At 43.1% G+C, this 20,112-nt stretch overlaps 1 protein-coding gene across 1 annotated transcript in view; it reads left to right on the forward strand.

The window, feature by feature from the left end:
- ITPR1 (inositol 1,4,5-trisphosphate receptor type 1) overlaps positions 1–20,112 on the forward strand; it is a 354,215-nt gene that overhangs the window by 16,065 nt on the left and 318,038 nt on the right. Inside the window, exons 3-4 of the mRNA XM_054245889.2 lie at positions 8,426–8,533; positions 12,697–12,767. Coding sequence (XP_054101864.2) covers positions 8,442–8,533; positions 12,697–12,767 — 163 coding nt within the window. The 5' untranslated portion in view covers positions 8,426–8,441. The remainder of the gene's footprint in view (positions 1–8,425; positions 8,534–12,696; positions 12,768–20,112) is intronic.

The following is a 20,112-nucleotide window of genomic DNA, read 5'->3' on the forward strand; positions in this document are numbered from 1 at the left end:
AACATTCTTGCGACCCTTGTTTCTCCAGATGTGTTTCCTACAGTATTGACCAGGTAAGGGACATTCATAAGTAGAGGAATCACAAGGACAGAGGTGAGTGAAGACTTTGGAGGAACAAAAGGAATTTTTCATTTCAGACTTCTTCAGACATGCAGAAAGTGAGAGTGAAGGGCCAAGCACTGTGTCGACCACTTGATGTGGATTATTTGGTTTACTCCTCACAGTGACCCTGGGAAATATGAAGCCTTGCCTGCTTTTTTACAGATAAGAGAGCTGAGGTTCAGAGAAGTTATGGAAGTTGCTTAAGGACACACAGCTAGTAATTTATGAGGCTGGAATTCAGACTCATGTGTTCTGAGTCTGTTTTGAAGCGTATACTTTTGTCAGTACTCCAAGCCATTTTGGACATAGTGAAGGGGATGGTTAGTGGGGATAAAAGTTAGAGTACCTTTCCAGGGATAAAAGTTAGATATTTTCTTTCTTGCTTCCAAATTTCTTATAGAAATCTATTGAAAAGGGCACTATGGCTCACGCCTGTAATCCCAGCAGTTTGGGAGGCCGAGGTGGGTGGATCATCTGAGGTCAGAAGTTCAAGACCAGCCTTGCCAATGTGGTGAACTCTGTCTCTACAAAAAATACAAAAATTATCTGGGCATGGTGGCAGGCACCTGTAATCCCAGGTACTTGGGAGGCTGAGGCAGGAGAATGGCTTGAACCCAGGAGGCAGAGGTTGTGGTGGTGAGCCAAGATTATGCCATTGTACTCCAGCCTGGGCAATAGAGCATAACTCCATCTCAAAAAAAAAATAAAGGAAAAAGAAATCTGTTGAAAAGGACCAAGTAGGCTCTGTTCTCTTTGATCCAACACTGTAAATGTGGCTTTAATTTGTTTTGGAAAACAATCACCTAAAAAACAAACCAGGTGTGGTGGCTTATGCCTATAATTCCAGCACTTTGAGAGGCTGAAGCAGGAGGATTGCTTGAGGCCAGAGTTAAAGACCAGGCTGGACACCATAGTGAGACCTTGTCTCTACAAAACTAAGATTGAAAAAACTTAGCCAGGCATGGTGGTATGCACTGGTAGTCCTAGCTACTCAGGAGGCTGAGGTGGGAAGATCCCTTGAACCTGGGAGGTCGAGGCTGCAGTGAGCTGTGATTGTACCACTGCATTCCAGTCTGGGTGACAGAGTAAGACCAAACTCTAAAAAACAAAACTAGTACAAACTCTTTGAGGAAGCAGATACAATGGCACTAAAGTGACATTGAACCCAACTTTGACTGCTTGCTATTTGGTGCTGGGAACCCAGGTACTGCTAGGTACTAGGATGCAACAGAGAAGAAGACAACTGAGGTTCTTGCCCTCATGGGTTTGCAGTCTAATGGAGAAGACACACAGGTGAATAAAGCAATGCTAGGACAGTGGTGGTGGACCCAGGTTGCTACATAGAAGAGTATGTTGGAGACATACAACCCGGATTTGGGAGGTCAGAGAGGGCTTCCCAGAGGTGGAGACATCAAACTGGGGCTGTGAACGTGAGTGGGAGTTAGGGGAGGGAGGGAGATGTCTCAGGCTGCAAAGACAGCATGTGCCAAAAGGTCCAGGGAACAGAGCATGGGTGGGGTTGGGGAGCTGGAAAAAATTCATTATGGCTGGAGTATGGAGAGCAAGAGGAAGTGTAGGCAGGACTAGATCATGAAGTGCTCCAAAGAGATGTCGGAAGGTTTTAAGCAGGGGAATGATATGGTCTGATTTATGTTTCTAAAAGATTATGCTGGATGTTGTATGCAGAATAGACTGAGGAGGAAAGACAGATTCAGAGGAATGAGCAGGAAGGCCTTAGGGAGTCCAGTTGAGAAATGATGCTGGCTGAGACTCAGGTTAGCAGGAGCAGGGGGAGCTAGAAGACTCAAGAGATATAGTAAAGCTTTAAATCAGCAAAAATTGCTGCTGGATTAGACTTCTTCATTTATTTGACAGGTATTACTGAATACCTACTATGTGCTAGCCATTGGTGCTGGGAATACAGTTGTATACAAAATATATCACACATAGATCTCAAGAATACAGCATGTGCCTTGTAGGGTGTCAGATAGGAATTGCACAAATAAATGTGAACTTGTAACTGAGATGAAGGCTGAAAGGAGAGATCCGTGGTGCAGAGTTTATAAGAGTGGAATTTAACTTCATCTGAGGGGTGGGGAAGATTTTCTGGTGGAAATGGTAGTTGAATTTAGAGCTGAAAGGTGACTTGGCCTTAACTAGAGCAGGGGGTGGGGTAGGGATGAGAGTGTTGTAGGCTTAAGAGAACAACACAGGGAAAGGCCCTGTGGCAGGGAACATGAGAGACGGAGGACTGGAGAAGCCACCAGGCTTTGCGGGTGGTTGCTGAGAAAAGGGGATGAAGGAGAAACAGGTTGGGCAGGCAGGTGAATTCTTTTTGATACATTGAGATGCGGTGAGCCTCCAGGAGCAGAACTCTGGTAGCTATGGGTCATGAGAGACAGATTTGTGAATCCTTGTCATGTAACAGTGACTGGAGCCAGCAGAGTGGATGAGAAGAACAGGAAAGGTACAGAGAAGGCAGAGAGCAGCACAGATTCTGAAGAGCAGCTCTGGCTTCTGTTCCCCAAGGAGATCTCTCTGCATTTTTTTTTTAATTTGCACCTTTCTTGGGAGTAGAATCAAATCCTCTCTGCCCCTTTTTTTACTCATGGCTCGGGAGCAGTTTCAGTAGAGAGCAAAGGAAAGCTCAGCCAGAGGGTGGTGTGAGGCTCAACAGAGTTGCCACAGCCTCCCTCTGCAAGAGTATCTTCCTAGAGGCAGTGATCTACCTTTCTTTGCTCTGGCCAAAGCCACCCTGGAAGAATCCTGTTTTAATAGGTACTTCCATCGATCAGAATGGTAGTGGGTGGCAGTGGTGGTCTAATAGTAATAGCATATATTGATGGCACGCCTACTTCATGCCAGATGCTTTGCTGAGTGTTTTGTAAATGCTGTCTTTCTGGACCTCATGTCAGCTTGCTGAAGTAGGTGCTCTTACTCTCCCCATTTTACAGCCGGGAAAAGCAAGGCTTAGGGAGGTTCTGGAACTTGCCTGAAGTTCTGCAGTGAGTAAGTGACAGAGCTGGGGTTTGAACCTGGGCACTTTGACTCTGGATCCTCTGGAGACTCTTTGCCTGCCATGGGCTGAGTGGTGCTCTTGGGATCATGCTGCGTCAGGAATTGCGGGGAGGATGGTGATACTTTGTGAAAAGAAGCGAAATGTTGAGAAAGAATCTAGATAGCATTCACGTTTGCAGAGGTCTTAGATGCCTCAGAGGACAGATGAGTAGCAAAAGTTCTGGGAGGCAGCTGTCCTTTGAGGGGCTAGGAGTAATTGTTTTATGTTTTCACAGGCAAAGTCTTGCTCTGTTTGCAAGGCTAGAGTCCAGTGGTACAATCACGGCAGCCTGGAGCTCCTGGGCTCAAGTGATTCTCCCAAGTAGCTGGGGTTGTGCCACCATGCCCTGCTGATGTATTTTTACTTTTATTTTTTGTAGTGATGGGGTCTGGCTGGTCTCAAACTCCTTCTTTCAAGTCATCCTCCCACCTTGGCCTTTTAAAGTGTGATTACAGGCATGAGCCACTGTGCCTGGTTTAGGAGTAATTGTTTGAACAAGGCTGTTTGAACATAGAATAAGCTCTATTGCCCAGTGAGACCATCCATAGGCAGCGTGGTGGGGAGATTCCATTATTGGGCAGTAAGTAGAATTACATACTTTACAGGGTTCCTTCCAACTTTAATTCTATGATTCTGTGTTTTCTGAAAGGCTATAATACTCTGTAGCTGGGAGTTGAGTGCAATTTCAGTATTGTTCACCTTTTTTCAACACAGGCATTAGGAAGGATAAATTATCTTCCTTAAAGTAAAATCTATCATCCTGGGTCATATAGGAGTTCATTTCTTATGCTACACATCTGACTTTTTAAACAGGGGATCCTTTTCTGAGTTTAAATTTTGAAGTCTTGGAATCTTTCAGAATTCCACTTTATCTCTCAAGGAAAAAAAAAATAGCATAGAGCAATTCAAGCATGTCAGCCACTGTACCAGGTGCTTTTCAAGAATGATTTCATCTGTTCCTCACCACAGTCTCTTGAAGTATTACCCCCATTTAACAGACAAGGAAATGAAAGCACAGAGGTTGCAGTGGGCTCCTAATAAGAGCTTAGGGACAGAGAGCCAGGGTGGAATGTGGGAGCCGAGTACCTAAGCCTACCCTCATGTATGTCAGGCATGGCTTGTCAGCAGAGACCTGGGTGTGCATAAGCTTTTGAAGTTCTGCAGCTCAGTGGCAGGTTGGCGCCAGCTCTGTTTTCTCTGAGGTGGTCCTTGTCATGGTGTGAGTGACATAGCAGCTCTGAGTGCAGCTGCTAGAAGTTTACAGGCACAAATGGTCCACAATCAGATAAAGAGGCGGGCTCTCCCACCCAGTTTCTGAACAACAGGAAGTCTTCCAGAAGATTGCTCCCAGGCCCATCGCTTCTGGGTGGGACTTTCCACCTCCACCCCTCCCAGCCAGTGAGGCCTGTTCTGTTGACTTTCCCGGCCTTTGTTTTTCCTTCCAGGACATCACTGATAATTGCACTAAAACCTGTCCTCCTCTCCCAATCTCCTTCCTTCACTTCACTAAGGGGAGGCCAGAGGAGATTTCCAGAGGTTTTTAACCAGACCAGTAAGCTTTCTGCCCAGTCCTTTGTGAGTGGAATTATTCCCTGAGACCCCTGGGGAAGGGTCTGTTCTCCCCACCCTTTTTGGTTGTTTTTAATGGGGAACCCCTGGCAGATTGCCCAGAAGATCATTAGCAGTGGTGGGTGGGCTGGCCTGTGATTTCAGGGGGAGATGTAAAATGTGGCTAAAGGTTACTTGTTCTGTTATCTCAGCAACTTAATAAGTATCTTGGTTAGAAGACGCTCAATTTTTTTTTCTGACTTACAAAAGTATTTATAGAGCCATGGTAGAAAAATTAGGAGACAGAATTGTCTATAAGAAAAAACTCAGTTCAGCTGGGTGCGGTGGCTCACGCCTATAATCCCAGCACTTTGGGAGGCTGAGGCGGGTGGATCACGAGGTCAAGAAATCAAGACCATCCTGGTCAACATGGTGAAACCCCGTCTCTACTAAAAATACAAAAAATTAGCTGGGCGTGGTGGTGTGCGCCTGTAGTCCCAGCTACTCGGAAGGCTGAGGCAGGAGAATTGCTTGAACCCAAGAGGCGGAGGTTGTGGTGAGCCGAGATCATGCCATTGCACTCCAGCCTGGGTAACAACAGCGAAACTCCGTCTCAAAAAAAAAAAAAAAAAAAAATATATATATATATATATATATATACACACACACAAAGAAGAAACTCAGTTCTCTGTAATCATGCAGAGCATAAGAACATTGACCATTTTATCCTGTATTCCCAGGATCACTGTTGATAAACACTCCACTGCAGAGTTAGATAGACCTGGGTCGGGCATGGTGGCTCACCGCACTTTGGGAGGCCGAGGCGGGCAGATCACTCGAGGCCAGGAGTTTAAGACCAGTCTGGCCAACATGGCAAAATTCCCATCTCTACAAAAAAAATCCAAAAATTAGGCAGGCATGGTGGTGGGTACCTATAATCCTAGCTACTCTGAAGGGTGAGGTAGGAGAATTGCTTGAACCTGGGAGATGGAGGCTGCAGTGAGCTAAGATTACGCCACTGCACTCCTGCCTTGGCAGCAGAGAGAGATTCCATCTAAAACCTGGGTTATAACAACCCCGATCCTCCTGCTTACTAATTATATGTGACATGCACGTCTTACCTCTCTACCTCAGTGCTTCCAACAATAAAATGGAAATAATGGTAGTACCTACCTCCTGCTGTGGTCATGAAGATTCACTAAGAGAACATTTGTACAGCCGTTAGCACAATGGTGGGCATGAGAAATCCTTGATAGATGCCAGCTATTATTATCAGAAAAGAAAATGGGCCGGGTGTGGTGGTTCACGCCTGTAATCCCAGCACTTTGGAAGGCCGAGGTGGGTGGATCACGAGGTCAGGAGATCGAGACCATTCTGGTCGACATGGTGAAACCCCGTCTCTACTAAAAATACAAAAAAAATTAGCTGGGCTTGGTGGCACATGCCTGTAATCCCAGCTACTCAGGAGGCTGGGCAGGAGAATTGCTTGAACCTAGGAGTTGGAGAGTGCAGTAAGCCTCACTCCACTGCACTACAGCCTGGGCTACAGTGCAAGACTCCATCTCAAAAAAAGAAAAAAAAAAAGAAAAGAAAAGAATGCAGAACCATGCAGTAGGACTGGAGTGTCCAGACATCTATAGCAGTGATCAGCTGTAAGCAACATGGGGTATGTCATGCTTTGTCACTGAGGACACTGAATTGTCTGCTTCTTCCCATGAAGGGCCTGGAATCTTTCAGTAAGGTATCCAGGTGATAGCTCACAAAACAGCAGGCACTGCTGTTTTCTGGCCTGGTCTCCACTGGGGCTGAATGCTTATCTGAAGGGCTATCCTGAAAGGAGAACCTTAGTCACACTGGACAAGGCCCTAGTCCTCTTGCTGGAGCACTTACCTGCTCTCCTTCATTTGGAAATTCCCCGGTGTCCTTTTGGGAGGCCAGGGAGTATGGACGCAAATTTGGTCTGGCTCAAAATTCAAACACATTGTCTTCTAATAATTGGTCCCAGACGCATGCTGACTTCCTGACCCTTTAAGATAAAGCTTTACAATATAAGCACAGAAGGGAAATATTAATCCCCCTTGATGTTTTCCATTTGTGCCGCCTTTCTGGATGTTGTTTAAAACACGGGTTTGCCTTTAGGTATAAAATAATGTAGTTACAAAGAATTAAACAATGACTGACAAGATTCCAGAGAGTGGTACTTGCCAAACTGTCCTTCTGCATGTTATTTATGTGTCTTCTCTCAAGGTCTAGAGATGCTGGCTCTTTTGTTTGAGAGTTTATTCTGTGTTCTCAATTGCTGTCTCCCTCTATAAATAAATTCATGTTTAATGAAATGCTCTTTATCTGCAATGTCTAGGTTGTTGGAGAGGAGGGAAGGGGATGACAAATTAGCTTTTCCCTGTAGCTTCTCCCAAGCAGTGAACTCAGGTTCTTTAGCATAAGTTTGCTTTCAGTAGCTGACATTCCTGCTAAGGTAGGAGGTTGCTTCCCAAAGTTTCATGATGATCATTACTGCATAATTCTTCCTGAAAGAAAACTTGGCACCCAGAAAGCAATTGAAGGAGACATAATACTGTTCCACACCGTCACAGCTTTTGTGGCTGTGTGGGGTAAATGGCTTCTGGAAGGGGAACTTGAGTAAATGGATGGGGAAAGCGCTGTAAAAGGGTCTGGATTTGGAGGAGGGGTCTTGGGAAAACGTGGGTTACCCTGGGATCTCCACACCAAGTGCCTGCGGAAAAACTGGGCAATTAGCTGCAGTCCACACCAGCACACAGTCTTCCCACATAACTGAGTTTGTTTTTTAAATGTCAATCTAGCTTTTTACAATTGGCTCCCACTCCTCAATATTTATGGCCCTGATGAAAGCTGCTTCTAGAAGTCACGTCAATATTTTTGTTGATATTTTTGTGTGGGTGTGTTTTACGATTTTTTGGCTATGTAGAGATTTCCTGAAACTTAAGAGCTTTTTCGAAGACTCTCTCTAAGTAGCTGTGTGTTCCTGGCCAGGGAACATTATTATTCTTACCCAAATACTGAAGGATCTGGGTCAGGTGCTGTCTAAAGGACTTTGGTCCTCTGGAAGTGTTTCTTGATGAAGGACAAGAAGGAAAAAGACATTTAAGTAGCATTTGGGCGAAGTGCATACAGTTTTGGAATTCTTAAAGGCCTAAACGGCTGCTGGAAATTTGTGGTGTTTATTACTGGGTTTCCTTTTATTAATGCCATTTTGTTGCTTTGGTACCTTAGCCCAGGCACTGCGGCCTTGCCAGACCCAAGTTTTATACCAGGTGTTTCCTTCTGACTTAACGTTCCCTGAGGCAAATTGAATATGTTAATGTTTCATAAGTCAGACTTTCCACCTAACTCCCTAATCACTACAACGTTCTTGGCTGAGTTCCCTGCGGGCTTTCTGTTCACTGCAGTTTTTATTATCGAGGGTCCTCAACTTGTAGAATTTGACTCAGGCACGGTTTTGTTAGAAACAAATGTTCCTGTGGTTGGAATATCCTGAAATTAAATAATATACGGGAAAAAAATGTTGCATATGTCCTCACTTGGCTCATGGAACTGCCTGCCTGTCAAACTCTTATTTAAATTTGACTTTTAAGTAAGGCGTTTTGGAAAATTGAGCTAAGCCAACTCCTAGTGACTTCTTTCCCCCTCCGAGCATTTCTTTTCTTCTAACAATGTTGCATGTTTTACTTTGTCTAGGATTTTCCAGAAAGACATGTCTGACAAAATGTCTAGTTTCCTACACATTGGAGACATTTGTTCTCTGTACGCGGAGGGATCGACCAATGGATTTATTAGCACCTTGGGGTAAGAGCATGCAATTTCTTATGTGGCAGTTTTTAAGACATCATAACATCAGCTTAAAACTGTGATTTTTCTAACATAAGAATGTTACCATTTTACTTGGCATTCTAAGTGCGGTTAAAATCACAAACACCAACTTCCATATTAGCCAAGTTTAACCTGTCGTAGAAAAACAATTTTCTGCGTATTTCTGAAAGAGCAAAACCTCATTATGTAGGACACTCTTAATTCTGAGTTTATTAGAATTTGCTCTTTCTTCCTATATGAAAGGGCGAGTACCTTTATCCCACTATGGAATAAAGTTAGATGGGATGAAATGTAAAGATGAATATTTACAGAGCCTGAAGAAGTGCTTTTTAGTTTTGTAAAGGCTTTCCTTTTCAAATACTGACTGGTTTATAATATAAGCAAAGACCAAACCTCCTGGGCTGCCTATCTCTTTTCTTTGAAGCAGACCTTTCCTACCTCACGTTGCTATATGCATTTAAAGATTACAAATTAAAATAAATCTGATTTTTGCTTTTTTGTGCTTTTTTTCCCCCAATCTTTATACAACTTTTAAGGTTATAAATGTATTTCATAATGTACTCATTTGATTATCTTCTCCCTTCTCCTCCTACGCCTATTGTCTAGAAGAGGAAACGAGAGGTGAAATAGTCCCAAAGGCAGTCAAGCAGAATGGAGAATCAAGATGGTTAATTCCAAAATAGTTACGAATGGTCTATATTGTCTTTGTGTAGAAAAGAGTAGTGAGGCCCTGGGTGGCATTGTTGAATTTGGCAAGAGCTGGTCTCAAATAAATTGGGGGAAGGAAGACCAGCAGCTTCTCCAAGAACCTCATTTTTACAGCAGCCAGACCTTTCTTTTAATTATAGCTATTATTTAAAGCATGCTTGTTTTCTGGTATTTGTGCACAATAAGTATACCTAGGCTCTCATGCAGGTTACTCCATCCTCAGGGAGCAAATTTTTACAGATGCAGAATTATAGCTCAATTAGACATGTGCTCCCACTGTAGAGACATTTTTTTTTCAAATGCCATCCAGTGAAAAGAAGTCATCCATGATGCCTGATCACCAGATTCAGTGACTTTCTGCGTTTGACCTCTCTCCATTATGGACCGACCCTTAACAATTTATCTTCCGTGGCTTTTGGCAAAGAGGCCTCCTGCTGCCCCGCCTCTGACTGTCCCTTATTTCTTTGTGGTTGGCTCCTTCCTCTTTTCATCGTCCATGGTTGACTCTCTCATCCTCTTCTTATTTTCGGCAATGACAACAGCAGTAATGAATGCAAAGCACTAAATGAGCCTAGTGGGTATTCGTTGTGTGCTAGGTATTGTGCTAAATACTGTGCCTACATCTTCTTTAATCCTCAGACAACTGTCTATTGTGAACACTATCACCATCACTGTTTGTAGAGGCAAAACCTCTGAGCTTCAGAGAGGCAAAGCCACTTGCCCAAGATTGCACAGCTCAGAAAATGTTAGACTACAAGGCCAAGGCTGCCAACACTTGCTTTCTGCAGGCCAGCTTCTCTCTTCCCGGCTTCCTTTTCTGCCCACAGCTCTCCCTCCTCCTCGACTATGCCCAGCCCCTATCTGGATGCCAGGTTAAACCTCAGCCCACTTGAGGCCCATCTTTCCCCTGGGTGTCATGACTTTGCAGTCACCCAGGTGCCTCTTGAGCCTCTGAGATCTTTGTACCTTTTTTCTGTTCCAGGGCATCTCTTCTTCAAAATCATGTAAAGTGCTCTTTAAGTGTTTTCCTCAAACATTGTAAGCAAATTAATGATGAATCCCTCCTGCCCTTTTAAAGTAAGGAGGGCTTCTTTTTGAACTTTGGGCTGCTAATACTTCCTTGAGATGAGTACTTAATTTTCTCAGTTGCTTGCACATATTTGAGGATAGCAGTGTAAAAATGCAGTTGGAAAGAAAATTTGACATCCCTTCCTCTTTTTAATATTTTTAGCATTTATGTCCTCTTTTTAATATTTCTAGCCTTATAGTCCACCTGTTGTGGACCATAATGAGTGACTACCAGTTTTAACAGGACTCACTGTGTAGCACTCCAGCCCCATCCCATTTACATGGGTGGTGGTTACCTCCAAATGGCTTCATCTATTGACTGAACTTTAGAATTCCTGTAGGATCTTGTAGGGCAAGTATGTGTGTGTGCACTACTCAGTAGTGGCATGCTTCTGAATTGCCTTTTCAGCTTGTTAAAAATAAAGGTTCAGCTGGGTGGAGTAGCTCACACCTGTAATCCCAGCTACTTGGGAGGCTGAGATGGGAGGATCCTTTGAGGCCAGGAGTTTAAGACCAGCTTTCAAGGCCAGCCTGGGCAACATAGCAAGAACCCTATCTCTTTAAAAAAAAAAAAAAAAAAAAGAAGGCAGGGGCAATTCTTGGGTCTCATCCTACAGCACAGCTTTAGTAAGCTGGGTTGATAGAGTCCTGATGTTCGTATATTTGGAAACAATAAGTCTGAACATCTCCCTAGTTAAGAATCCCTGAGACCAACTTTCATGTTACAGTTGAAAAAACTGAGACTGATAAGGGTGAAATGCCATAGTCATGGTCATGCCGCTAGTAGGTGGCAGAGTGCCATCTACAATTCATTTGTCTTCTAAGCTCGACTGGGGCTCCTCTTACCACTTCCTCCCCATTTGAGAACTTGATGATTTATTAACCTAGCCCTACCTTGGATTCTGAGCCCACCCTGTGAAGCATTATGTTAGCTCTGGGGGCACTACTATAGTTACACTCACAGTGGCTCAGTGTGGGGATTTTATATATGTATATTCTGCTCTTGATTTTTACATGAGAACTGAGGCCATTGGCCACATTGTCCCTCCTGTTGATGCAGTGAGGTCTTATGTCATGGAGCTGAGGGAGGCAAACTGCTAGTGGGCTGCCATGGACATTTTGATTTACCCACCAAATACATATTGAGCTGCTATCCTTGGGCATCTTCTGGCCTTCATGGAGCTGGTAGCCTGGTGCAGCTTTGGAGTCTCAGTCAGTGAGGTTGGGAGGATGGAGAAGGAGGGGCAGAGTATCTGGCGCAGGAAAGGCTAAGGGGGGCTTTGTGGAGAAGCTGGGGCACTTGATTAGGGTCCCGAAAGACAGGCTGGACTTTAGGAGGCAAAAGGGAATTTTGGAGGATAGACTAGCAAGGGTAAAGGGTGAATATTTAATGGAATCTTGCATTTGGGATAAGAGGAGGCAGCACAGATGAATGGAGGAATCTTGGAAAACTGTAGCTTGTTAGCTGGGAACAAGTACAAGTTCTGTGGTCACTTGGAAGATAAGCCAGTTCATCAGTACCAGTTTTAGGAGCTTGGACAAGTTGTGTAACTTCTCAGAGTTTTAGTTCCCTCATCTGTTCAAAAATATATTTTTAAGTGGTTCTTCTAAAAGAGTTGTGCAAGTTAGACTTAGCAGTCAGGACTTTAAATACTGAGTCTTTATGTAATGTGAGCTAATTTATTTGTAATGTTTTTTGCACTTTCCCCACTAATTGCTTTAGATGCTTGCTCCAGAATCCTTTCATATCCCCTGAGTTTGCGCTCATGGTTCTCTCCACCTGGAAATGCTCCCCTTTAGCCTCCCAGGTCTATTTGGACTCTTCCAGTAGTTCCATTGTAACTTCCTGTGTCTGCATCTTCTCAGATGACCTCAGGCACAGTTCGCTTCTGGCTGTATTTTTTTCTTCCTTCTCTTACAGCCCTTATATTCTCCTTATCAGTTTGCTCTTACGGCTCCTGCACTAGCCTTGAACTCCCCCATGGACAAGGGCCTGGCTCATATTCACCTGGTACAAAGTGAGCTCCTCCGCTCCTTTAGTTGAATGCAACAGCCCCTTGCTTTGTCTCTTGACTTCAGCCACATTGCATACTATACTCAGATCTACCATGGACGTGATTATGGTGAAGGAGCCACAGGAAACAGTAGCTTAATGTGTCCTTCACAGAACAGAATGCTGGGCTTTTGGATTAGGTTTAGATGGGTGCATAGGAAGCCTCTAGTATAAAGAGTTGCTGGCAGGAGAATATGACAGTCTAAATTTTGCACAGGAAAAGCCCTGGGATATCTGATTTTTGCATAGTGCTAAGAGTTTTATTTTCATACACTTGACTTGATAGAGCATTTGTCTGTCTTCTTTACAGCCTGGTTGATGATCGTTGTGTTGTACAGCCAGAAACCGGGGACCTTAATAATCCACCTAAGAAATTCAGAGGTAAGATGGTGGCTTTCCTGGAGTGGTCACCTTGACTCACTTGAAAATTCATTAAGTGTGTTGTGGTGGTGGTGGTGGTGTGTGTGTGTTTATAAGCAAGATAAGCTTATTAACGTATTTTTTTCAGAGTATGATTTCAAGTTCTAAGCTTTACAACTTCTTGAAAAATGCATAAATAAATTTAGTATCAAGTTTGGGATGGCTTTTATTGGGTCCTTAATTTGTCTGTTGAATATGTGTTGACAAGTGCTAATTCGGCTTAAAGTCTTAGATTTGTGCAGATATTTCTTCACATAGGATTTATGGATCCAGTCACAGGGAACATTCATTATTTTAGGAGATCTCACTGTCCCTTTGGGGATTCTGATGTTCTTAGATTCCTCCATTAAGAGGTATCTAATGATACGTCACTGAACGTCTCACTGGAATGAATCGTTCTTAATTACTGTACTTGTTTTTTGAGTTAAAAGACATAGACAGGCTGGATGTGATGGCTCACACCTGTAATTCCAGCACTTTGGAAGTCCAGGATGGGCAGATTGCTTCAGCCCAGGAGTTTGAGACCAGCCTGGGCAACTCTGTCTCTACTGAAAACACAAATTAACTGGGTGTGGTAGCATGCTCCTGTAGTCCCAGCTACTCAGGAGGCTGGGGTGAGAGGATCACCCGAGCCTGGGAGTTCCAGGCTGCAGTGAACAGAGATCACACCACTGTACTCCAGCCTAGGTGACAGAGTGAGAACTGTCTCAAAAACAAAAAAAGACACAGGTAGGGCAGGTTTTCTACCAAAATTGGTTTTTCTTTAGGCCTCCTGAATTTGGTACCTTTCTCCAAAGGTGGCTTAGTTTACTGTAGGAGGTCTTTTACGTATACTTGGTGTCTGAGATGATAAACATTTGTGTCTTTTTTGTTGTTGTGTGTAGTTAGTGGTCCTCAGCTGTAGTCTCATATTAGAATTATCTGAGGGAGTTTTAAAATTAAATAGGTGTTTGAGAGCTTAGGCCTTAAGACTCCACTGTAGAGCCCTAAGCATCTACTTATTAATTAAATTATTTATCAATTAAGCTAATCTCTGAAATTGGGGCTGATTCTTTCTTTATAGCCAGGGTGGAAAACCACTGATTTAGGTATTTGACAGATGGCCTCAGTCCCAAAGGGCTCATATTGTGCCTTTTGCAGATTATATAATTTGAGTTCTAAGTTCTTATTGTTTAGTGGTTTAGAAACTGACTTTTTTTTGGATAAAAGCTAAATGCATTAGAATAAAATGGAACACAGACGTTCACATGGAGAAAAGCCATTTGGAAGACATTTGGTGTTGAGTTGCATCCAGTTGGCGTGAGACTATCAGGAGAATGTTTTCACCTGAGGATGGGTGGGGGTGGGGGGAGGCCGTTAAAAAAAAGGGAAAGAAAAAGAGTTGTTGATAGAAGCCACAAGAGGGACCCAAGGCAACTATTGCCTCCACCGCCTTTTTCTTCTCAGTCCCTCTTTCCTGTCTCCTTCCAAAACAAGACAACACCTTGAGTGCTGCAGAAATGAAAGATTTCATCCAATGATCATAATACAGTCACTCATAGAATTACTTCCTCAGTGCGAATATTAAAAGGGACAAGAACAGTTGACTGTGCCAGGCCCTGTGCTAAGCACTCTGCCTGTTTTAGCTCAGGGAGCCATCCCTCTTTGCCGGGAGATTGATACAATCAGATCTTAAGAACCTTGTCTGAGGTCACAGGGCTGGTGACGAGTGGAGTAGAAGCCATGGTTCTCAACTTTGGCTGCACAGGGAAATCACCTGGAGAACTCTCAGAAACACTGATATCTGAATCCAGCTCAGGGATTCTGAGTTAACTGGGCATTGGGATTCTTGAAAGCCTCTCAGGTGTTTGTTTCTCTTGTGCCACCAAGGTTAAGAACCATGGCTAATGAAATCTAGGGTAATAAAACCTGGACTTTGTTTCTCAGGGAAGAGCTGGTTTAGGTTTGGCTTTTGCAGCTGGGATGAAGGGGAGGGATATGAGTCAGGAAGCCTTTGCTACGGTCCAGTGTGAGCTCTTAGCTCATTCTATATGCAGGCCTTAGGAGCTGGGATATGAACCTGGGAGAGACTCTAATGTACTGTATGAAGTCAACTAGTGTCTATTTGTTTTACAAATATATGTACATATTAAAAAATTTTAAAAAATTTTTTAAAATAGACATATTTATGGTACACAACATGATGTTTTAAAGTATGTATACATAGTGCTACGGCTAAATTGAGTTAATTCACATGTGCATTACTTCACATGCTTATTATTTTTTTTTGGTGAGAACATTTAAAATCTACTCTTAGTGAGTTTCAAGTATATGGTAAACTGTTACTAGCTGTAGTCACCATGCTGTATAATAGATCTCTGGAAATTACTCCTCCTAACTGAAAATTTGTATCCCTTGGCCAACATCTCAATCGTCCACCCCCAGCCCTTGGTGACCACTGTTCGACCCTCTGTTTCTAGCAGTTCGGTCTTTTTAGATTCCACATATAAGCAAGATCATGTGGAATTTGTCTCTCTGTACCTGGCTTATTTCACTTAACATAATGTCCTCCAGGTTCATCCATGTTGTTGCAAATGAAACAAGGGCTGTTTGAACACAGGGTTAGAATGTCAAAAACAGGACTCTAGCAGGGGAAGTCGGAGGAGACATGTTTTTCTGGCATGAGTGTAAAGGTGCCTGGTGCTTGGATGTATATATGGTGGCCAATTTGAAGCAACTGTTTTGAGATAACAGTAACAGTCTGATAGAAGCTATTTGGAAAGAAGCAAACTCCTTTTACGGCCTGGCCTGGCCTGGCTCTACAGGTGGTCACATGACAGTGACTTGATTTGTTGACTGCCTTTCTCCCTAAATTAAAAATAAAGGTTTCTGGGTTGTGAACTGTTTGTCCTTGTGGGAAAATCTGGTTCAAACAAGCTTTGCTGCAGGCTTTGGAAATGTAGGTCAGGACTTCCTTAATTCCACGTGCTAAACCAGAGGCCCCTGCATCCAGGTGAGGAGTCCGGGCAGCTCTGCTTTTGCAGGCTGCCTCAGTGCTGGAAAGATCTGCTCCTCCACCGTGGAACTTGGGCAGTGAGTTTAAAAAAATTTTCCAAAGCATTCCTTCAACTGCGGTGCAGCATACTTTGACTTTTTTTTTTCTAAAATGAAGAAAAAAATCTCTCTTTTGGAAGCAATTGCTGCCTTTCCAACTGTAAGTGTATTTTGGAGCTAAAATCATTTTGATGTTTAGAAATTGTGCATAGGGCAGTTGGACAGTTTGGAGGCATTTCTAGTCCATTTCCTCATGGACTGTTGCACCCTAGAGTTTAACAAACACATGGAAAAGTGAGATACTGGCTAGCAGCCGAATGGGGTGATGGAGTCTTATCTGAGCAATCAGCAGAGCTGCATGTAGTCATTTGCGTTTGCTCTTGCTTCCATTGTTTCCTTGCCAAGTTATTTCCTATATTGAGATCCATCATAACCTGTTCTTAGGTAAATGGAAATCCAGGGCCTGTTTATGCAATATTCCCCATGGCTTCTGACTTCATATCTTCAATTTTGTGAGCTCATGAGATCTGCAGCTAGTGGGTAATAAAAGAGGCTCTTGGATCAGGCTTCCTGGTTCATATCTAAGTTCTGTGAATTCTTTGCTGTGTGACCCTGAACAAATTACTTCACTTTTGCAAAACTTGGTTTTCTCACCTGTAAAATGGGAGAGGATAATAGTTTCTATCTCATAAGCTCATTGGGAAGATTATTGTGTCTTAAGAATTTAGTACTGGGGAAGCCTGGCCCTTAGTTAAGAGTTTGCTAAGGCTTATTCTTTTCTTTGCATTCCTAATAGTTACTACAGATGCTGGTACTTGTAAATCTCATATTTAACGATATGAGAATAATTACATATTATTCTTTTTGTCTTCAAATTCTTCGTGGGTAGGAACATGCACATAAACCCCTGGGTCTGGATTTCAGCCCCAGTGCTCCTGTATACAAGCTGAATAACCTTGATAGATTACATAATTTTTCTCAGCTTGTTTCCTTACCTGTGAAATGGGGCCTAACAATTCCATCCTTATAAAGATATTATGCATAAAGAGCCTAATAGAGTGCTTAGTACACAGTAGTTGCTCAGTGAGTTGTTGCTGTTAATTTTCACAGTAGATATAGAAGAGTTCAACATCAAACATACTTGCTTTTCTCTGATGATTGAAAGTACGTTTCCAAAATGAATTTCTGTGTGTGTGTGTGATTTCCTTGAGTATATCTCTTGCCTTTAACTTCCTCTGTAGGAAGAAAAGTTTAGCTGCACTTTTGTTTCATATAAGCCACATCTTTTTAATCATCTGAATGAATTTTGGACAATGTCATTGCCCTCGTAAGTGATGAGCAGAGCTGAGACTTAGAATAATGCAGTCACTATAGTTCTTTTGTTAATGTGGTGCCACTTTAAAGCCCCAACGTCCATAGAAGGCAAGGCAGAGAATCTCTTTCTTCTTTCTGATTTGTGTTGTCTTTGCCCATAATCTTGAAAGAATAGAGAAGGCAAACATCAGATTGAAACAGGGAGTAAAAACTTCGTAGTTAGTGAATTCCTTTCTCTATATTATCTTTTCCTCTTCCCACTTTTACCAGTCTCTCCCACTCCTCCCTGATGCTGAATACAAAGGCATCTTCTACAAATAAAAGGTGGAAACTAACACCAGTCTTCATTTTTCTCCCAGAATCTCTGCTCTTTTTAGATAGAAATCACTACCAGGGTTGTTGGAGTAGAAACAAGGGAACTGGGCTTTTGGGCGGTTAGCTGATCATGCCATTATTGCATAATCTCCTTTCTTAAGATTGGGGCAACAGTCAGGCTCTTGCTCTCAGAACCCGATCTTTTCTGTTCACATCAAGAGGCTAGTCATGGCTCCAAATCCTTGATGTTGGACAGATGTTACCATATGTATTATCAAAATGTGCAGCTTTTAACCTTACAGGGAGCCCCTCAATTTCAGAATAAAAGCTTTGTGATGGGAAACTTACGGTTCAAAATGAGGAGAAGTTGGAGCAGGAAAAAGGCGAAAAGAATCACTATTCTCTCACTAAGTGGTTTATATGGATTGGGGAGGGGATCAGACAGACTGAATATGTGGATGTTCCAAAAAAGTACCTTCCCTTTCTCTTTTTCAGTGAAGTTGGTTTCAAGCATCATAGTCCAATCGAAGCTAGTGTATTGTGAAAAATTACTGTTTACCTCCAGCATTGAGGCCCTACTGTGTGCCAGCTGCTGGCTGGTGATGGGAGGGCAAGATGAGTTACAGTCCTGCTTGCTTTCAGGAGTCTTAGGGTTTCATGGAAAAACAGACCTACATTATAAATTACAATAGCCAATGTTAATACAGCATTTACTTTGGGCAAAATACTTCTCATGAATTATTTCTTTTAATCTGAGGAACCCACCTATGAAGTGTAGTTCTTGATGTTCCCATTATGCAGATGAGGAAACCAAACCAAGGCTCTAAGAAGTTGGGTAACTTGCCCATAGTCAGTTAAGGTCACTTCTTAGAATGATTATCATTCGTACCACAAAAACTTATTGGGTAGTTGCTATGTGCCAGCCACTTGTACTCTATGAGGAAAGAGACATTCTCAAAGAAGTCCACATCAATATGTAATGAAAATATTTAAGGAGCTTGTTTAGCGTAAGGTCTTGTCTTCACTGCAGTTTACATATAAGTAGAAGCAAAGCAGGTGAAATTTCTTCTTACATAGTATAAAACTGGCCTAGGCCAGGCGCGGTGGCTCACGCCTATAATCCCAGCACTTTGGGAGGCCAAGGCGGGTGGATCACGAGGTCAAGAGACCATCCTGGTCAACAAGGTGAAACCCCGTCTCTACTAAAAATACAAAAATTAGCTGGGCATGGTGGCGCGTGCCTGTAATCCCAGCTACTCAGGAGGCTGAGGCAGGAGAATTGCTTGAACCCAGAAGGCGGAGGTTGCGGTGAGCCGAGATGGCGCCATTGCACTCCAGCCTGGGTAACGAGCGAAACTCTGTCTCAAAAAAAAAATAAATAAATAAAATAAAATAAAAATAAAACTGGCCTAGTGGGGAAAGTAGATGGGGATGCTTTTCATGTGCACAATCTTTCACTGTTCATCTATTTGGTATGTGACACATTTGAGATAGTAAGAGTTACAAGCTTGTTCAGTGCCATATGGCTTATGAATGTCGTAGCCAGAGCCCTCTTTCAAAGGCTCGGTCCAGTGTTTTTCTTCCTTTGTAGTTTTATAGACAAGGTCTCACTCTGTTGCCCAGGCTGGAGTACAGTGGTATGGTCATGGCTCACTGCAGCCTCGACCTCTTGGATTCAAACAATCCTCCTTCCTCAGCCTCCCGAGTAGCTGGGATTATAGATATACTCCATCATACTTGGCTTCTTGTTTAATGTTTTGTAGAGATGGGGGTTGTGCTGTGGTGCTCAGGCTGGTCTTGAACTCATGGCCCCACGCCATCCACCATGTTGGCCTCTCAAATTGCTGCGATTACTTGTGTGAGCCACTGCACCCTGCCACTCTTAATGCACTTTTAGCCATTTCCCCCATGCGCAGTATGTTACCTACAGTAGAATGATTTCTGTTTGTAGTGGAAATGAGGGTCTGGCCTGGCTCAGTATAATCCAGTTTCTGGCCATTTCCAGAGTAAAATGTTGGTAGAAGACCTCTGGTTCCTCAATATATGCCCAGCTAGAAAAAAATGACAGTCTGAGTATTGTGTGATCACCATGATACTGGGATGGAGAAGAGTATGTTGCTTGGCTGTAAAGAGCCACTCTTGGACCTAAAGCATGGCCGTGAACTTGAGGATCAGACTTGTGGCCTTTTCATTTTTATTGGACTCTTCTTTCCCCAGTCCAGAGTGCTGGCACCATGTTAGCCCACCTAGTAGGGGGCTGGTGGATATAGTAGGATCATTTTATTGAGAGAAAGTTTTCACATCTCATGCAAGCTCTTTGTAATTGACTTTGAAACCTCCCAGCAACTTAGGAAGGGTCCTTAAATAAGAATGGCATTTTTCATGGTTGAGTGATAAGAAACACATGATTGTCAATAATCTACTTCTCTGATCTTACTTTTGCCTGCAATTTAGGCTAAATATAGGGTAAAGAGCAACCCCTGGATGCCAGATAATCTGCCACAAACTGCTCCAATACCTTGGGGAAGTCATTTCATCTCTCTCGGCCTCGGTTTCCCCATCTGTCAAATGGAGTTTTTCCAAGATTTTATCCAGCTTGAAACTTTGCTATTAGTGGCGAAAACAGGCAAGTTAATGTTAGAAG

This window comes from Callithrix jacchus, chromosome 15, assembly GCF_049354715.1.
Source record: "Callithrix jacchus isolate 240 chromosome 15, calJac240_pri, whole genome shotgun sequence".
Lineage (NCBI taxonomy): Eukaryota > Metazoa > Chordata > Mammalia > Primates > Cebidae > Callithrix > Callithrix jacchus.